Raw genomic sequence first — 13,217 nt, forward strand, 5'->3', positions numbered from 1 at the left:
AAAGTCCTGGATCCCAGACCATGAAATGGAGCTGCTTACATCTAAAGCAGGTCTTCTACTTTAGTTAATCAAATCTAGATACACCCTCCTAGTCATATCCATAGGCTAACCCGATGTATATAATCCCTCACAGTTGAGTGCAGGGTCCTGTCTCCTAGGCAGCTGTAGATCCCATCAGATTGGCTATCAATAACAATCATTGCCACCAAATACACCCTAGACTAGAGTTTGTTGACATTAGTTTTTAAATTATCTTCTCTAGAATCCATGTAATTACATTTTCACTTCTTTTTTTTTTTTTTACCCAGGCCTCTTAGGTAAAGAGATAAAGAGGAAATAAAATATACAGGATGAAAAGATGGCGATGCTGCCTCCTCCAGGACCTCAGAGCTTTGTCTACTTCACAAAACAGTCTCTTGCCCTTATTGAGCAACGCATTTCTGAAGAAAAAGCCAAGGAACACAAAGATGAAAAGAAAGAAGATGATGAAGAAGGTCCCAAGCCCAGCAGTGACTTGGAAGCTGGCAAACAGCTGCCCTTCATCTATGGAGACATTCCCCCTGGGATGGTGTCGGAGCCCCTGGAGGACCTGGACCCATACTATGCAGACAAGAAAGTAAGTTAGTGAGACTTCAGGGTCAGGTTTCTGTTGACTTCATTCCATACAAAGATATATGAAACTTAATGACTTCCTATTACTAGCCTTAATTAAATACATATTAGGATGTTGAGAATATGTACTTTTTCTAGTATTTTATTATAACTGATAATGGAATTGGCATGCTTATTTGATTAATTTTTTTCAACATATTCAACAGAAAGTCTGCCTTTTAGAGTGGCCTGGCCCTGCTACAACCTATTGTACTAGACTTTGTTGACTTCTCATGGGAGCCTTTACCCATGAGGAGGAGTAAACTGGGGGTAGGCTAGGGGGAACTTGAGGGGGGATGGAAGGAGGCAAGGGGGTTGAGAGAAGGGTTGGGAGGGAGAACTGTGATTGGAATGTAAAATGAAATAAAAATTGAATAAAAGAAAGTCTGCCTTTTAGGTATGGCATGATGAACACATCGCCTATAATTTTATAGTTACACCTATAATTTTTTATACTTCTTTAGTATGTAGGGTGCACGGATGAAGTCCCAACTTGATGGGAGTTAGTTCTCTGCTTCTACTATGTGAAGCCTAAGAATCAACTAAATTATCATCAAGCTTGGTAGAAAATGCCTGTACCTGCTAAGCCATCTTGCCAGCTAGTAACAGTAATATTTAGCTCCTATGTGTGTTGATTTTAAAATTCCTTTAAGGTTTCATCACAAAGGAATAATGCTAACTTCAATTATTACCCCTTAGTAGCCTATTTGTTTTCTAATGAAAGACAGAATGGGATTGGATTCCAGGGGAGGAAGGAAGGAACTGGGAAGAGGAGAGAGAGGGACAATGGTCATCAGTATACACTATGTTAGGAAAAAATCTATTTTCAATAAAAAGAAAAAGAAATTTAAACCAAAAAGGTCATTCTATTCATTTTTTTAAAATTTCAACTGCAGTGTAACTTGAACTTGCTAAGATTGTAATAACACAGTGGTTTTCATGTTTGTTTTGACTCCTTTCTTGGCCTTTTATAACACAATTCCTCCCTATGCTTATGTACAAAGCTAGTTGGTTAAGACAATGTTCACCTAAAAACAAACAAAAAAAAAGTTTCCCATACAAAAAAAACCCACAGGCTTATGAGCTTATCTCCCCAATTTAGTGAAAAATATTTATTGTTGGAAGACTGTTTGTAAACATATGTGAAACTTAGTAAGCAGACAACAAAAGGAAAAAATATCACTGCCTTCTAGAGAACACAAGTATTTTGCCTTCTAAGTGCAGAAAATCATGATGTTACTCAGACTTAGTGTTTCTGAGTTCCTAGCCTTGGATTATTTTAATATTTTGTGGTTATCATTTGTTTATTTGTTTAACTAAGTACAAAATTTATGGGAAATGTCATTTACCTTTGTGTATGTGTGTGTGTGTGTGTGTGTGTGTGTGTGAATTCTTCATTTAGCAGCCGTGTAGTTCATTGGCTAAAGTGACTGACACCTGCTTCCATGCATTCAAACTGCTTGTAAAGTCCCATGGCAGCATTTCTTCTGCCCTGCACTATGATACGAAGGTATTAACTACTCATAGAAATATGCTAGACGGAAATGTTGAAAGTAGGATTTCATCCTGTTTATTTTTCCTCCTTCAGACTTTTATAGTATTGAACAAAGGGAAAGCAATCTTCCGTTTCAACGCCACTCCTGCTTTGTACATGCTGTCCCCCTTCAGTCCGCTAAGAAGAATATCTATTAAGATTTTAGTGCATTCATATCCTTTCCAAAGCCTAAGCAGTACATCAGGATGTTAGGTTTGATCATATACTCACACCTGGACATGGGCTCTTCTGCACCTTGAAAGATCTTTATAGATTCTAATAGATTCTCAAACGAGAATGACAGGGTGGTCTTACTAGTGTTTTAGAATATGTTGATTTTATTCAAAGAGCCAAAAGAGTGATCTGTGCATCCATTTCGATTATTTTCTGAAGAAAAGTTGTGTTTTCATTTCAACCAATGTCATCATCAGCTCTTCCTTGTGTGGTTGTCCCATATTCCTTGACTGGAACTACTTTATTCAGCATGCTGATCATGTGCACCATTCTGACAAACTGCATATTCATGACCATGAGCAACCCTCCAGAATGGACCAAAAATGTGGAGTAAGTGTGCATCAGTATATTTTAAAGGAGAGTTAAATGATCATCTTCATCCTTTCTTTTTTCCTACCAGAAGTTGACAAGTTAAGTGAGTCTATAAACAAGGTAGTTTGTCTTCTCATGCATACAATGTTCTTCCAGTTCTTTCTTTCCTCCATGTTAACTCATTGGAAATAGGTTTGAATCATGAGATGCTACAGTGTTTCTGAAGTATGAACTTGTCATATCTCCTTTCCTGTTCAGAAACATGATATGTAGCTCATGTTACTGGTTATATTAGGCTCTATTGAGTTTGTCTAGACAGATCTAACACCCATGTTCTCAGTCCTTTAAGTATCTGTGTCTTCTGTGGCAATGCCATTTTTAAAATCTTTTTATTTAATTTAGAAACAATCTCACTTTACATAACAATCCCAGTTCCCTCTCCCTCCCATCCTCCCATGCCCCACACTGACACCCCCATCCATTCCCCAGGGAAGGTGAGGCCTTCCATGGGGATCATTAAAGTCTGTCACATCATTTGGGGCAAAGCCTAGGCCCTCCCTTGTGTATCTATGCTAAAAGAGTGTCCATCCATGGGGAATGGGCTCCCAAAGTCCATTTGTGCATTAGGGATAAATACTGGTTCCACCGTCAGAGGTCCCATAGACTTCCCAGGCCTTCTAACTGATACCCACAACAATGCCATTTTAAGAGTTCCTGGAAATCCTTTATGTAGTATGGTCATTGAGGTGTGGTGATCCATACACCAGCAGCTTCCAAGAGATGCCTACCTTTTATTAATCAGGGATAATAAACTGTAAAAATTTTAATGAGATGTTATTCTTTCCACACATAACATTTCAATGAATTATTTTCTTTAGATACACTTTTACTGGGATATATACTTTTGAATCACTCATAAAAATCCTTGCAAGAGGCTTTTGCGTGGGAGAATTCACCTTCCTCCGTGACCCTTGGAACTGGCTGGATTTTATTGTCATTGTTTTTGCGTAAGTACTCTCAATTTTCTGAACTGGAAAATTTATGAAAGTCTCAGAATAATATTCCTGTAAAATAACTTTTGGAGACTGATTTACCTTGCATGCAAAGGCTATATTTAAAGGTAAATGGACTTGTATAAAAGCTACTTATAGCCAGGCATTGGTGGCGCACGCCTTTAATCCCAGAACTCTGGAAGCAGAGGCAGGCAGATCTCTGTGAATTCAAGGCCAGCCTGGTCTCCAGAGCGAGTGCTAGAATAGGCTCCAAAGCTACACAGAGAAACTTGTCTCAAAAAAACAAAAAAAAGTGACTTATTCACATTCATATTTTTTTCAGAAAGTGTTTTCTACTCAAAACATGTTTAATGTAAAGATTATCTTTCTTCCTGCCCAGGACTTGAATGGGCATGAATTATACATGTATGTGTACAGTGTTAATTAGGTACACATTTTTCTTAAGATTTTATTTAAAAACTAAAAAGTGTGTGAGAAGCACTCACAATGCTCACTAAAGACTAAGGACTCTAATAGTAAGCACAATGCCTGTATTCATGAGCTAATAAGTATATTAAAATAGAAAGTTAAATATTCTTACCTGAGCTGTCACCACACGCTTTCCTCAATGTATTGTATAGTTATTCCATGTGCTCCACAGTCTACTTTGAGTATAATTTTAAGGTATTTGTATCTTTTTGCAAATTCACTTGTCAGAAACCTTTTTTAAAGTCTCCACCCTAGATAATTTCCTCTGTTATCTTGGATTCTAAAAGTAATCAATGTCTAATCTGAGACCATTTTGACAATTCCCAAGGTTCTTAGATTTCTAGTCTTGGGTTCCCTCATCCCTGCCCACCTCCTTACTTATCAGGTTTCCTCCAATAGAGAAGCTGTAGCTCCATTGTCTCCTGTGAATAAGAAAATGGCAATATGGGTACCCTTCTCATGGCTCCCCATTCTCTGTTGTTATAACCTGTGTATCATGAAATTCATCACTTTTAAGTAAACAATTCAGTGTTATCTAGTATATTTGCAAACTGTACAGCCATTACTACTATCTAAACTGAGAATATTTCACTCATTCCAAAAAAGAAATCCTTTATTGATTATTAGTCACCTCATAATACAGACTATTGAAAACACTATGTTGTTTTTGCTCTATGGATATGTCCAATGATGAACATTTCATCTGAATGGAATTAGCTGTGTTTGGCTTCTTTTCCTTAGTGTAGTGCTGTCAACATTTTAAAGGATATTAAAACTCTGTATTGCTACACTAAGCTGATGATGGAAGTATCTGATTTTTTAAGTATATGAACCACATTAAAATACAATATTTGGACTTTTGTCAAATGATTCAAATCATATACATTAGGTCAAATTTAGGACAGAAAAAGACTTGCCAAACTACTTATAGAAAATACTCTGAGTAACAGCACGGGTAAGTATTATAGATTCTACCTAGATTCTGAATAACTCTGATTTAATTCTACAGGTATTTAACAGAATTTGTAAACCTAGGCAATGTTTCAGCTCTTCGAACTTTCAGAGTCTTGAGAGCTTTGAAAACTATTTCTGTAATCCCAGGTAAGAAGTGATTGGTGTGGAGCATTAGGCCACTCAACTCCAGCTGTTTGGGAGTTTTCTTTGTCTGTGTGTGTGTTGTCACTGTGTTTGTGTATAAACTCCCCTATTACAGATATGTGACAGAGTTTGTGGACCTGGGCAATGTCTCAGCGTTGAGAACGTTCAGAGTTCTCCGAGCATTGAAAACAATTTCAGTCATTCCAGGTGAGAGTGGGGTTAAACACAGGGGCTGACTTTGACCTTATGGAGAAAAGAATTTCCTTCTATAGTTCAAACCAAATTGCATTTCTTCTGTTTTGTATTATAATCTTTATTAAAAAGTCAGCCCTTGAGTTTAACCAGCTGCATGGGTCTTGGAGAAGGCAGATGACCACTTGGCTCACATCTCCACTTGAAATTTTTCCTTCTGCCAAAGGGCTGATTTCCACTTTTTCAGGAAGGAAAATTTCAACTAATCAGAACTTCATATAGTTAAGAAGATAAGAAATATCTGCATGTGGATATTGCATGACACTCTTTTGTCTCTTTCAACAGACTGCTTCTTAACTGAAAATTAGTTCAGTATATGTTGTCATTCTGTGCTCCTTTCAGTTTCTTACATTTTTAGTATCATTATGTAGATGTGGTTTGTTTGACCAACATTTACTGAATTAGGCATTACAAAAATTATGTTTGTGAGTGTGGCCACGGTTTCAGCAACCACCATATTTAACTAATAAATCCAAAGATTCTTTGGGAATATTTTACTAGTTTTAACCACTTGTAGTTCATGGAAACAAATTGTGCAGATTCACACTTTTGAACCAGAAGACTTCTCTGGTTTCAATTATTTAATGCCACTGACTTGACATAATGCATGCTTTTCTAGTAAAGCTTGTGTTTCAATTTGTGTCTCAGAGCCTTTATGTCATTGTGAATGCACTTTTCTCCCCTACACTTTCAGGCCTGAAGACCATCGTGGGGGCCCTGATCCAGTCTGTGAAAAAGCTGTCTGATGTCATGATCCTCACTGTGTTCTGTCTCAGTGTCTTTGCATTAATTGGACTACAGCTGTTCATGGGAAACCTGAAGCATAAATGTTTCAGGAAGGAACTGGAAGACAATGAAACATTAGAAAGCATCATGAATACTGTTGAGAGTGAAGAGGAACTGAAAAGTAAGAATGCCCCTTACTGATAGTTGCTATCAGGTAGAAATAACACCAAAAGCTCGACTCTCTTCTAACAATGCATGGGTACTTGGATTTTAATTATTTTGAAGGTATTCAAATATACAATAAAATTGTCATTGTATGAATTTTAACATGGTAGAATTGATATAAGTCTTTCTTTTCTTTGGCCTTCTAGTGATTCTTTGTAGAAAGCTGGACTAGGTCCTGAACAACAAATTCCTTCAAAATGAAGATTCAAGTTGTTAGGGACTATGACTCTCACTAACCATTGCATCTATGTATACAATATGAATTTTTTCTATAGTTTTATTTTTATAAAAACATTAAGATAAATGGTGTAATATGCGATGCAATTCTATTTTTATTTAGATTATACTTAGAGCTATAATATCTTATAGTTAAATTAATGATAATAATGATAGAACTATCACTATTGAGACATTTGACTGTTCATAATATTTATGTAGGGTTTTATAAAACAAAACAACTTAGTTTTATCATCACCATTCATACAATAGTGATATTTAATCAATGTCATTCTTATAAATAATGATAAATTTGATAGGCTTTGTAGCTATTCCTGATAGTATTCTTGTTTATGATTGATGGAGTCTGCAAATAATAATTCAGAGGAATCTCTCCATTATTACAAGATGATCTACACATAATCTCAGAAGTCATCTCGATTCAGAAACCATATGTCAAACATCTCATAACACACAAACTGCGTGTTCACTAGATGGTTTCCCCTTAGAGTATTTTTCACGGGAGCTATTGATGAGCAATAAGCAAAATTGAAGTCAAGGCTTTTTCCATCTTGACACCTGGATAGTTTCTGTGTGACATTGCCTAAGTAACTTAGGATATAAAATTCCAATATGATCTCAGAAAACATGAAACCTTACCAGCTTAAATCCCTTTTGCCAAAAAGAAATTGGAATTCCCTTAGGGAGCAGTGAGTTTACTTTGTCTAGATGTTTTTAAATACTCACTGGTGATGTAAAAGCAAACCAAGCCTATCTGAAATAGTGAAAGAGTGTGAGTAAACAAAGAGTTTGGACAGGGCTAATGGGAGGAAAACTACACATTCCACAGTAAACTATGTAATATGTACTTCATTACTATCACAGTTTGTTATTAATTATCACTTTCATTATTCTATGATTTTCCAGTTTCTTATTTTTATAATCAATATCTTCCATTTTCAATTTCTGGAAAATACCATTTCTTAATTTGTTTACTACAGAAGTGATGAATACAATAATGTCCACATTTATATTCATTTTTTAAAAGTTCAATTTGCAATCCTTACCTAAATTTAACTTCTTGCACACTTGTGCCATTAGCATTCTTTTTACTCCAAGTCTTAACCTATTCTGAGTTCATAACTTAAATGTCTTTCAGATCTTGGTTAGAATAGAAGAAAATCTTCAAACACATTTTTATTAGAATTTGTTTGAGCAAAGAATGATTCATGAATCCAACTGACTGGGGAAAGAGAAGAGGTTCAGACAGCTCAGTCCATCAATTAGGAAGCCACTATTTGCAGACAGAAAAAAAAAGTCATTACTTAGAAAAACAGCTTATGGGTTACAGGTTAGCATTTGCATCACATGCGCATGGCCTGATCAGGTGATTCATGGTGGTGATTAAGTGAGGACCAGCTGCTCTGATTGGTCAAGACTAAGCTGCTTGCTATAAAGATGTATTTAGGGATAGCTTATTTCTGTACATTTGGTTACTGTTCTTTGTGTATGGAGATAGCATCAGGCCAAATTTAATTTAACACTTTTCCCTTTTACTCAACTCCTAATTTTTCAGAGTTTAATGAAAATCATGGGCACTGATGTCTCTTTACTTCACCATGCCAGCAGGATTGATTAGCCTCAATTTGGGATTCAGAATTCCCAACTTCTGATAACCTTAATATTCCTTTCTGCACTCATTGTTTTTTATTAATTTTAATACAGCAAGATCATTTCACTTATAATTGATCACTGCGTAGAGAAAAGTAAGACTTTTGAGAGAATGTAGAATATAAAGGAAATTATTTTTATGTCTATAAGAAAATAGCAAGACATTGATGCATATTGTGTAATAGAATTTCCCACAACTGAACAGATCAAAGTCTAATGTACAATAATGACCTAAACATAGTCTATCTTTAAATGTGATTGTTTTTTATTTCTTATACTTCTCATATCTCTTGTTTATTCCTTACTTATTTTTATTACCTGGAGATTGAACCCAGGACCTCAACATATGTTAGCTAAAATCACTACCCACTGAGTTATATCCCCAGACACAGTGTTTTCTTTATCTTGAAACTGAAGTTCTACCATTCCAAATATATTTATTGAAGTGTATTAGGTGTTAGTTACTTGCTTACCAACATGTAGTTCAAAGCAATCTTCTTACTTAAAGAAGCTGGCTGAGCAATTATGACCTTTACAGTAGAGTTATCTATTGTAGTCAATATTGGAGACACAGGTAATGAATGTATTTATATGTATGCTCAACTAGGGAAGGAATGTTCCATGCAAATATATCCACATAGAGGGTTATATGCCTACTGGTAAAATTTAGATGAATATACTAATGCTCAGTTGCCTGTTGGCTATGTACTGACAGCTATAGTTTTAGAATTCATTATGAATATTGGCCATTCATTGAAACAAAAAGTTTTTCATGGATGTGATGTAATGATAATTAAATCACTAAATCCTCTAAAGATAAAATACACCCAGAAAAGGTGTCACACGTTGTTCCCTGTAGGATGACTTGGAAGTTGCCAGCAAGAAAGCATGGAATTTATGGTTCCAATGCTGAATCACTGTATGGTTACAGGCTACCAACTATTAAGGAATTAAGGGTATACATTTGTTTCAGACTTTCCATTTTGATGATGTATTATCCAATTTCTGATATAATTTAACTACAAAATCATCTACAGGTTTTGACTACTATTATATTTAAATGAAGATTCCAAATACGTGATTCTGAAAATTTAACCCTAAAGTGAAGACAACATTTGCAATTTGAACAATTTTCTTCATATTTCCTAATTTTGTTTTTTAAAATCACTTTGCTCTACTACGGTGTGAGCAAGTCACATAGTGCCATTTTAAGAATGGAAACAGGTCTTAGTATGAATTAGGAAGCTACTCAAAATGTCCACATTTAACACCAGATTTACTTTATTTTAAATACTTATTTATTTTCTCCAAATTAGGCACAAAACAGTATTTGTCTGACTAGATATCACCCACCATTTGGTGTGGGTCAAAGGAAATATCTTAACAATTTTAGTGCTGCCCATCTGAGCTAGATGAAAACATGAAAAGACTTTTATTGATGTTTAATTAATCATTTTGCTTAATGTTGTGAAGTTAGTTTTATAAAGTATATTGAGTTCATAATCATTAGTGATGAAGAATTCTTACCCGTTTAATCAATGTTATGACAAATACATTGATATCTTGGCAAATTGTGGGATTTCTAAAACACATTCTAATAATGTAGCCAAAGAGACAAAACTAAAAGCAAGCCAAGAATTACCTAATACCTGACAGCACTATTTGGGCACTTTGTAAATCAAGGCAATTCTTTATCTTTCTTTATATAAAGGCAAACACAATTCTAAGATGACCAATTGGTCCTTCTCTCAAAAAAATTGAAATTAAAAAGATTAATAAATGAATGAATAATAATATGCCAAAAATCCAAGAAAGCACAAATGCTTTCACTTAGTGAGCCAGTACAGATTTTAGAAGTTGGTTAAAATTTTAGAAAAATATAAGTAATTCCCCTCTAATCTTAGCCACATTTATCATGCATAAAATTTCTTTCACAATGTCTATTTTCTATGGGACCCCCATGATCTTAATAGTTCTTTAGCTATTTGTCCTATACTATTATTATTTCTCAGTTTGAGACAACTAGCCATGCTACTATAAAAAGGTTTACAGTCTTAGTCCCATTACAGAATAAAATATGTTCACACAGTAAAGCTTATGTTTTTGAGCTCGGGGGGGGGGGGGGGAGTGGGCAAAATTTAAAATTAACCAGTTAGTCAAGTAAGGTTTGAAAGACACTAGATAGAAATTTTAAAAATTAAACTATGTAAGAGATGAATTTAATCAAAACATAAGCACTAATATACTGTAGCTGAACTGAGAATAAGAAAATAGAAGACATTCTTTTCATTGTGAAGATCACCAATGAAAACAATAGGTCTGTAGTGGAGTGCAGCACACTGCACTTCTCAGCTCTGAAAGCCTTACTTGGATAGATATGGAAACTCACAAACACCTCAGACAGGTGACAAGGAAGAAGACATGCCTTCTCCAGACAGGTCAAAAACAAAGCTTAAACAGAACTACTTATTATATAAGGGTAGAACAGAAATGAGTATACATACTTTTTTCAATACTATATATTTCAAATAACCTATTATTTGAGAGCATAATATATGTTTGTCTAAATATTATAAAAAGCCACCAGGTATCAAAAATTTAAAGTATAAAACTCGAAACAACAACCTCTTTTAATATTCTCCTTCAGCCAAGAAACTACATGATTGGCTGGCCCTCACCAACGCATATCAGAACAGCTGGGTTTAGTGGGCAAGCCTAGAATCCCAGCACTTGGGAGGCAGAAATGGATTGTGTCAAACTCAAGGACATTCTGGCCCATATACTGAGTTCCAGGCCAGCCAGGGCTACATTAAACCAACCAACCAACCAACCAATCAACCAACCAACAAACCAACCAACCAACCAACCAACAAACCAAACAACCAACCAAGCAACCAACTCACCCCACAGACAACAATCCCAAACAGCCAGAGGTGGTGTTATATAACTACCATCCCAGCACCTGGGAGATAGACAGAAAGATCAGGAATTCAAGATTATCTTAGGAAAACATAGTCTAGGCCACCCTGAGCTACATATGACACAAAAACCAAAGCCAAGTCAGATGCTTAAAGCCAAAACAAAAGTTAAAAAAAAAACAAAAATTAAAATCTAGAAAACACATTTACTGCACAGGAAACAAATGAAGTTTCTGTAAGCTGAGACTTATCATACTGAAATGGCACGGAGGATCTTAAGGCACAAACAGTAAAACAAATCTTCCTTGGAACAATATACAAAGCTATGTCTTCACTTTCTAAAAACTTATGCTCACATTTAGCACTAAATACGTTTTATATTTAAGGTCATCACACAAATATAAAACAATCATATAAAACATATGTATGTTTCATTTATGACTGCGCACTCAACAATCACTTATTTTTAGTGAAATTTTCATTATTTGAACAACATGGAAGTCATCAAAGATGTTCATGAGAAAATGTGCCCATGGTATAAAGTCATACTGAGGGAATTTTAAAGTTGAGGAAGAAGTCTAGAAATAAACTAGCCTTCATCCAGCAGCAGGTGGATGTAGAAGCAGACACCCACAGCTAAACACTGAACTGAACTGTAATTCAGTTGCAGAGAAGGAGGAGGGATGAGCAAAGGGGTCAAGACCAGGCTGGTGAAACCCACAGAAACAGCTGACCTGAACAAGGGAGAGCTCTTGGTCCCCAGACTGATAGCTGGGAAACGAGCATGGGACTGATCCAGACCCCATAAACATGGGTGCCAGTGAGGAGGCCTCAGAAATCTATTGGGCCCCTTGTTGTAGATCAGTACTTATCCCTAGCATAGGAATGGACTTTGGGAGCCCATCCACATGGAGGGATACTCATGTAGACAGACTCAGAAGACCCCCTATGAGACTTCTCCCTCCCTGGGGAGCAGAAAGAGTATGGGATAGGTAGGGTGTTAGTTGGGGGCAATGGAAGATGGGAGGGAGAGGGAACTGGAATTGACATGTAAAATAATCTTGTTTCTAATTCAAATAAAAAACTCAAAAAAAGAGTAGTGTACATAGACAGTTGAGCTGTAAAGGGTATCTAAATGAAGGGGCATGGTTCCCATTTGCACTGTGGATTTTTATAGGGATTTTTGTCCTAGAGATAGAAATGGGTGGAAGGTAATATATAGATATTAGGGCAAGAGAGATAGAGAGAATGTATTAATGCATGAGAGATAGGAAGAAGTATTTGAGAATGTGAATATAAAAAACAGAGGGCAGCCTCTTCTTCACTAAAGACTGTGAAAATGAGTAGTCTTTAGAGTCAGTGGAAGTGTGATTAAGCTCAAACTCAGTGGCTGTTCTTTCCTCCAGGAATATAGACGATGGGATGATGAGTTGAGAAGTATATTGCAAAAGGAAGGTGAAATATGCAGAGGGTTTTGAGAAAAGCATACCACAAGATCAAATTAGGGACTGGATGACCAATTCTATTTTGAATGTTAATTTGATAAAGAAGTTCAGTTATTTGAAATGTCATTGTTCAATAGCTATGAGAATTTCTCCTCCAAAATTTAATCATTTGTTAGCCAGTTTGGAAAATTGGTACTAGTATACATTGGAATTCTGCTAGATTACTTCAATAAACAGAAAGATGTGTGGACACTGAAACACTACCAAAGGAAGATGAAATGAGAGTCCATAGATGTAAGCAGACAAAGAAAGGAGGGAAAGTAAGAGTACTTGCTATATCTTGAGAACTGATGCAACAGGTGATTAACATTCCTAAGGAGATGACTAGTGCAGAAGTCCCCACAGGAGCCATGAACACAATAGCCTTCAAATGCTTTCTTAATCCTGTAGAAAA

At 35.8% G+C, this 13,217-nt stretch overlaps 1 protein-coding gene across 3 annotated transcripts in view; it reads left to right on the forward strand.

Moving 5' to 3' along the window:
- The first annotated feature begins 358 nt into the window (after positions 1-358).
- Positions 359-13,217, forward strand: part of Scn9a (sodium voltage-gated channel alpha subunit 9) — an 82,456-nt gene continuing 69,597 nt past the window's right edge. For 2 of the 3 annotated variants that reach the window (XM_027420262.2, XM_027420264.2), the window contains exons 1-6: positions 359-616; positions 2,240-2,358; positions 2,660-2,749; positions 3,610-3,738; positions 5,222-5,313; positions 6,257-6,469. In XM_027420262.2, the coding sequence (XP_027276063.1) occupies positions 359-616; positions 2,240-2,358; positions 2,660-2,749; positions 3,610-3,738; positions 5,222-5,313; positions 6,257-6,469 (901 nt within the window). Of the gene's footprint in view, positions 617-2,239; positions 2,359-2,659; positions 2,750-3,609; positions 3,739-5,221; positions 5,314-5,425; positions 5,518-6,256; positions 6,470-13,217 lie in introns of all 3 variants that reach the window. The other variant, XM_027420263.2, reaches the window with a different exon arrangement.

The sequence above is a fragment of the Cricetulus griseus genome, chromosome 6 (genome assembly GCF_003668045.3).
Source record: "Cricetulus griseus strain 17A/GY chromosome 6, alternate assembly CriGri-PICRH-1.0, whole genome shotgun sequence".
In the NCBI taxonomy this organism is placed as follows: domain Eukaryota; kingdom Metazoa; phylum Chordata; class Mammalia; order Rodentia; family Cricetidae; genus Cricetulus; species Cricetulus griseus.